This window comes from Rattus rattus, chromosome 10, assembly GCF_011064425.1.
Source record: "Rattus rattus isolate New Zealand chromosome 10, Rrattus_CSIRO_v1, whole genome shotgun sequence".
NCBI lineage: Eukaryota > Metazoa > Chordata > Mammalia > Rodentia > Muridae > Rattus > Rattus rattus.
The window spans coordinates 88,687,329-88,694,506 of record NC_046163.1 but is presented as its reverse complement, the minus strand read 5'-3'; the positions used below and the strand labels follow the sequence as shown (position 1 = coordinate 88,694,506).

Genomic DNA, 7,178 nt, shown 5'->3' with positions numbered 1-7,178 from the left:
CCCCTTCTCAAATCATCCCAGGTCATGGAAAATAACATTTAAAATGCTTATAATTTTGGTTGTGAGCCTAACCTTTAACAACTGAGCCATTGCTCTGACCAAAGTCACTATTGGGTATGTCAAGACGTGCATGTTGACGTCTGATGTATGATATAACTGTCTCTTGAGATGCTCTGTCAGAGCCTGACAAATACAGAGGTGGATGCTCACAGTCAACCATTGAAATAAGAACAGGGTTCCCAATGGAGGAGTTAGAGAAAGGACTAAGGCAGCTGAGGGGCTGTGAAACTCCATAATAAGAACAACAATATTAACCAAGCAGACACCTCAGAGCTCCCAGGAACTAAACCACCAACCAAAGAGTACACATGGAGCAATCCATGGCTCCAGCCATATATGTAGCAGAGGGTGGCCTTATTGGGCATGAAAGGGAGGAGAGGTCTTGCGATGGCTGGATATCCTACTATAGGGGAATGGCAGAACATGGAGGCTGCAGGCAGTAGGTAGGTGGGTTGGAGAGCACCCTCATGGAGGCAGGGAGTGGGGGGCAAAGGATAGAATGTTTACAGAGGGGAAACTGGGAAGGGAGATAACATTTGAAATATAAATAAAGGAAATATCCAATAAAAATGAAAAAAAAAACTCAATAGGACAATTAAGTTTCTCCTTAACCATTGAGTTCATTTCAATGGACCACTCTCATGTTCAACTATCTATGACCATTTGTCTGTCTTGTTTATGATTTCTTCTATTGATTAGCTAATGTTAAGGATACATTATCACATTAAAAACTATACTATTATTTCTCCTTTTTTAGTGACAGTGTGCATAAATTTTAGTACAATTCTATTCTTTATGTTAGCAATAGCTTTCTTTATATAGGACATAGGAAATCTTGAACTTTCTCAGGTCTATGTCCTGAAAATAACTAGAAAGATTTAGATAAGATTGGTATCAATCACCCATGGCAATCTAACTAACTCTACTCATTAATTGGGAGATATCTGAACTCTGATCACCTTTTATTCTTTCAAATCATAATAACGTTACTCATTTCATATTTTTAAACCCAACAGCCAGTGACGTCAAGCAACTACCTAAATCAAATTGGCTTATCCCAATTACTCAGTTTCTGTTTCATCTTTTCCCAGGAAACAAAACAAAATAAAACAAAAAACAAAACAACAAAAAAAGCCTCAAAAAAAAACAAAAACAAATGAAAAACAAAAAATACAAATCCCAAACTAAATCAAACCAAACTAAATCCTAGCAAACAAAACAACAAAACACAAAATTCAACAAACAAAACCCAACAAAAACAACAATGACAAAACACACAAATACAAGCACAATAAAACAAATGAAACAAGTGTCTCACTCTACTCCAAGACTCTGATTATAACACATACTCTTAGGATTAATGTGCCGTTTTCAAAACTAAAATGATTTGCTTTCTATCATCTACGTGCTTTCTTATTTGATATTCATAATAGATTTGAAAAGGCGGTTTGATTACTGAAATTAGCTCATTATGAAACATATTGGGCTAATAAATGACTCAACATTTAACCGTTATTCTTGTAGAGGTACAGAGTTAAGTTCTATGCTCTGATGTCAAGTACTTCCCTACTGTTTGGGTGACAACTATTCTTTTCTAACCTCATCCAGGTAACCAAAAAGAAGAACACACACACACACACACACACACACACACACACACACACACAAAGTGGAGAGAGAGAGAGAGAGAGAGAGAGAAATATAATTTTGTTTAAATCTCAAATGAGACTGAATTTGTGAAGTTAATGACTATTGGAGGAATTTTACTTCTATGTAGAAGAAATTAGAGGGGGTTGGGGATTTGGCTCAGTGGTAGAGCGCTTGCCTAGGAAGCGCAAGGTCCTGGGTTCGGTCCCCAGCCCCGAAAAAAAAAAAAAAAAAGAAATTAGAAGAAAATCTCCAAAAGGAATGTGTTTCCTCATTTATTTTATATTGCATTATTCCACTCAGTCATACAAAAATGTTGTATTAGTTGCTGTTAGAATTATTCCAATTATTATTAAAGGTCCTACATATAGATTTTTAATCAGGACAAATTCAAACTTAATTTTACATATCTTATACTCTAGACAGAAACATAGACAAAATTAAAATTATTTCTGGTCAGTCTTCAATTAGGGGATGAAATGATTTCTTGGCTGGGAGAATTATTAGTACTAGCATCACACAAATTTGGGGGAACAAACCTAAAATGTCTTTTTGGATAACATCATCCAACATGATCAAGTAGGCTTCAACCTAGAGATAGAAAAAAACCATTAATGCAATCCACTATATAAATAAACTCAAAGAAAAAAATTACATGACCACCTCATTAGATGCAGAAAAAGCATTTGACCAAGGTTCCATTATCCAGCTCTGGGCCTCATAGTAATCATCTTGTTTGTTTTCACAGTACAAACCTCAGAGCCTGTGAGCAGAGACTCTGCCTGCGTTTCTTTGTTTCCAAGTTCTCACCCTTGAATACATACAATTCATTCCAGTGCCACCTTTCTCTCATTTAGAAAATAAAACTCTATCTCTCAGGCTGATAATCTTAAATTTCTAGTGGATTCTTGCCCCAAGTTGGGCACCAGCTGTTTCATTAAATAATAAAAAGGAATCACCATCCCACACTAGAACTGGCTATTCTCTGGCCCCAGCAGCAGTCTCACCACCTCCATGGCTATTCCCATGCAGTAAATGTGGTTAGCTGACACAAATCTCTGTAACCTGGTAAAATCAAAACTCTAGAGCCTTGAAATTTATCAGATTTATGTCACTAGATTCTTAACCCAAAAAATGGTCAAGCAAAAAAACTCAGAGCTAATTGATAGTGATATAAGATGCCCACGTAGATTGGACAAATTGTCCTGTAATTATCCATCCCTTATAATATATTCATAGTTACATGTGGCTATTTAAAGCCATACAGATCTGGATCATTCTTCACTTTCTCAATCTTCCTTCCTTCCTTCCTTCCTTCCTTCCTTCCTTCCTATCTTTCTTTCTTTCTTTCTTTCTTTCTTTCTTTCTTTCTTTCTTTCTTTCTTTCTTTTTGAAAACAAATGCTTTATTTGATAGTTGCAGGTCATTCCATGAGCTAAGTAGTGGATATCCAGAAACCAGCAACAAGGTCAGAGCAACCTCTGAGCTTCCCTTTTTGACTCCAATAGGGAGAGCACATCATACTCTCAAAGAGGGCCTTTGACATTTTAGATGATAGAACAGCTGGTATCATCCATAAATTCCACTTGCACCTCCTGCATGACCTGTCCCTGCAATCTGGTCCTGCCCAGAACTTTGGTTACCCTAGCTAGCTTGATGGGCTGCACACACCTCATGTCCATGATGGCAGCGAAGTGGCATACTCAAACTTCCTTCGTTCTCCCTTCTCTCCTATCTCTCCCACCTCTCAAAAACTCTGTGTCCACCCTTCTTTTCTACTGTCCAATCACAGACTCTAGCCTTGTCTTTCAAGTGTCCTCACCTGCTTATAGACAACAATCTACATAACACCCCTTCAAGTTAAAACTGCTCGAGAGATAAGAAATTCAAGACCCATACCTAAACATAATATAAGCACTATACAGCAAAACAATATCAAATTAAATGGAGAGACACTATGCCATTCAACTCAGGAACAATACAAGGATGCCTACTCTCACAGAAGTTATTCAATATAGTACTCAAATTTCTATCTAACATAATAATATAACAAAAAGAGATTAATGCAATGTAAAGTAGTATAGAGGAAGGGAAGGTATAACTATTTGCAGATGATATTATAGTTTACATCAGTGACCCCAACAATTCTACAAGGGAAATTCTACAGCTGATAAACAACTTCAGCAAAGTAGCCAGATATAAAAATGGCCAGAACAAATCAATAGTCTTTATACAAATGATAAAAGAACTGAGAAAGAAAATAGGGAAACAGCATCCATCATAATGTTCATAAAAATATAAAATAGCCGGGGGGGTAACTGTAACCAAACAAGTAAAAGACTTGTATGACAAGAACTTCAAGTCTCTCAAGAAAGAAATTGAAGAAGACCTCAAAAAATTGAGTGATCTTCGATACTCGTGGATTTGTAGGATTAACATAGAAAAATGGCCATCCTACAAAAGCAATCTACAGATGCAATGCACTACCCTCAAAATTACAACATAATTCTTCAAAGACATGGAAAGACTAATTTTCAATTTCATATAATAAAGCAACAACAGCAGCAGCAACAACAAAACAAGATAGCAACAACAATCCTTGATAATAAAATTATTTCTGGGGAAATCAACAGCCCTGACTTCAAGCTGCACTTCAGAGAAATACTTAAAAAACCACATGGTATTCAAACAGAGACAGAAAGGTTGATCAATAGAATAGAATTGAAAACAAAGAAATAAAACCACACACTTATGAACACTTGATTTTTGAAAAAGAAGTTAAAAATATACAATGGGAAAAAAAGAAATAATCTTCAATAAATGGTGTTTCTCTAACTTGCATTCTGTATGAAGGAAAATGAAAATAGATCAATATTTGTCACTTTGCAAAGAAGACAAGTCCAAGTGGATCAAGGACCTCAACATGAAACCAGACACATTGAATCTAATAGAAGAGAAAGTGAAAAAGAGCCTCATACTCATTGACAAAAGGGTAATTTCCTAAACAGTACCCAACGGCTCAGCATCTAAGATCAAAATTAATAAATGGGGCCTCATGAAACTGAAAAGCTTCTGTAACGGGAAGGACATAGCATAGGACAAATAGCACATTGTATTATAGGGCTAAAATAATAAGAGCTGTATATTAATAATATATATCTAAACTATATAAATAATAATTTAATCTCCAAGATATAGAACAACCCAATCAAAAAAGGGGGTTAGAGAGCTAAAGAGAAAATTCAAAACAGTGGAATTTTGAATGGCAGAAAGCACTTAAAAATGTTCAATGTCCTTAGTGATTGTGGTCAACATGCTAAGTCATCAGGGAAATGCAAATCGAAACAATGTTAAGATTCCACCTCACACAATACAGAATGGCTAATATCAAAACGTCAGGTGACAGGAGATGCTAAAAAGGATATGGAGAAAGCAGAACACTCCTCCACTGTTAGTGGGATTGCAAGCAAGAACAACCACTCTGGAAATCAGTCTGGTGGTTCTTCAAGAATTAAACATAATACTGAGGACTCAGTCATACCACTCCTGGATATACACTCAAAATATGCTCCAATATAAAACAAGGACACATGCTCCACTATATATCTGCCTTATTTATAATAGCCAGAAGCTCTAAAGAACCCGGATATCCTTCAATAGAGGAATGGATATAAAAATTGTGGTACATTTACACACTAGAGTAATACTCAGTTATTAAAATCATGCTTTTATGAAATTGTTAGTCGAACAGATAGAACTAGGGCATATCATCCTGAGTGAAGTAACCCAATCACAAAAGAAACCTCATGGTATGCACTGACAGATAAATGCATATTAGCCCAAAAGCTTGGAATACACAAGGCACAACTCAGAGAGCACATGAAGCACAAGAAGAAGGAAGACCAAAGTTTGGATGATTCAGTCCTTCTTAGAAGGGGGAAAATATTCATAGGAGAAAACATAAAGACAAAGTGTGGAGAAGAGAGTGAATGAAAGGTCATCCAGGGACTGCCCCACATGGGTATCCAGTCCATATATAGTCATCAAACTCAGAACTATCGGTGATGCCAAATGGTGCACATTGACATGAGCCTGATATAACTGTCTCCTGAGATGCTCTGCCAGAGTCTAACAAATATAGAGGCAGATACTTGCAGCCAACTTCTGTACTGAGAATGGGGTTCCCAATGGAAGAGTTAGGGAAAGGACTGAAGGAGTTGAAGCCGTTTGCAATTCCATAGGAAGACAAGAAAATCAACCAACCAGAACCTCTGGAGCTCCCAGGGACTAAACCAACAACTAATGAGTACACATGGGGGACCCATGGATCCAGCCACATATGTAGCAGAGGATGGCATTGTCTGGGATGAAGAGGAGGAGAAGCCCTTGGTCCTGAGAAAGCTCTTTTCTCCAGTGTAGGGGAATGCCAGGGTGTTGAGGTGGCAGTAGGTGAGTGGGAGTGGTAGCATCTTTGTAGAAGCAGTGGGAGGGGGTATAGGAGAGGGAATGAAAGGGGATAATATTTAAAATGTAAATACATAAAATATCTAATAAAACTTTTAATACAAAGAAAATAAAAGAAATACAATCCAGAGATTCTACCTTACATCAATCAGAATGGCTAAGATCAAAATTTCAGGTGACAGCATATGTTGACAAGGTTGGGGAAAAGAGAAGAAAATTCTTACATTGCTCCTGAGCTTGTAAACTTGTACAAGCTCTCTGGGTGTTCCTCAGAAAATTGGAAATAGGTCTACCTGAAGACCAAGCTATAGCACTCTTGGGCATAGATCCAAAATTGCTCCTACCATACAAGAGGGCCATGTGCTCCAATATGTTCATAGTGGCTTTATCTTTGATAGCCAGAATCTGGAAGTGACTCAGACATCACAGAAGAGATAAATAGATGCAGAAAATATGGCTAATTTACACAATGGAATACAATTTAGCTATTAAGAAAAAGGACAAGATGAGTTTTACAGGCAAATGGATGGAACTAAAAAAAAACATCATCTTGAGTGAGGTAATTCAGCCATGAAATGATATACATGGTATATATTAACTAGTAAGTGGATATTAGCCAAAATTGTATAGAACACCCTGGGTACAATTCACAGAACTGAAGAAGGTTAACAAGTTAATGGACCCAAGTGAGGATGCTTCAATTCCAATGGGAGAAGTATGTAATCATGGAGGCAGAGCAAGGGAGAGACCTGGGTAGGAGAGGAGAGAGGGATTGAAAAGGGTGAACAGGATCAAGTATTGGTGTAGGGGAAGAACAAGAGAGAAGCCTTGCATACCAGCAAAATGAATGGAAATATACATCCTAGAATGTACCAGTGACTTAGGAGGTGAAAGATTCTCAAGATTCAAAGCAAGGGGCCTGGATGAAATGCCCAACAGTAGGGAGGGGGAACTTGTACAGTTCAACTCCAGTGGAAACACAGGGCATCAAGTGCAGGGATGGGGTT

At 37.4% G+C, this 7,178-nt stretch overlaps 1 protein-coding gene across 1 annotated transcript; it reads right to left on the bottom strand.

Moving 5' to 3' along the window:
* Window positions 1-3,176: 3,176 nt before the first annotated feature.
* On the bottom strand, window positions 3,177-3,389 carry LOC116910969 (40S ribosomal protein S28-like). Its single transcript, XM_032914689.1, is given in 1 exon segment — window positions 3,177-3,389. A coding segment is annotated over 1 exon segment (213 nt).
* Window positions 3,390-7,178: the final 3,789 nt, after the last annotated feature.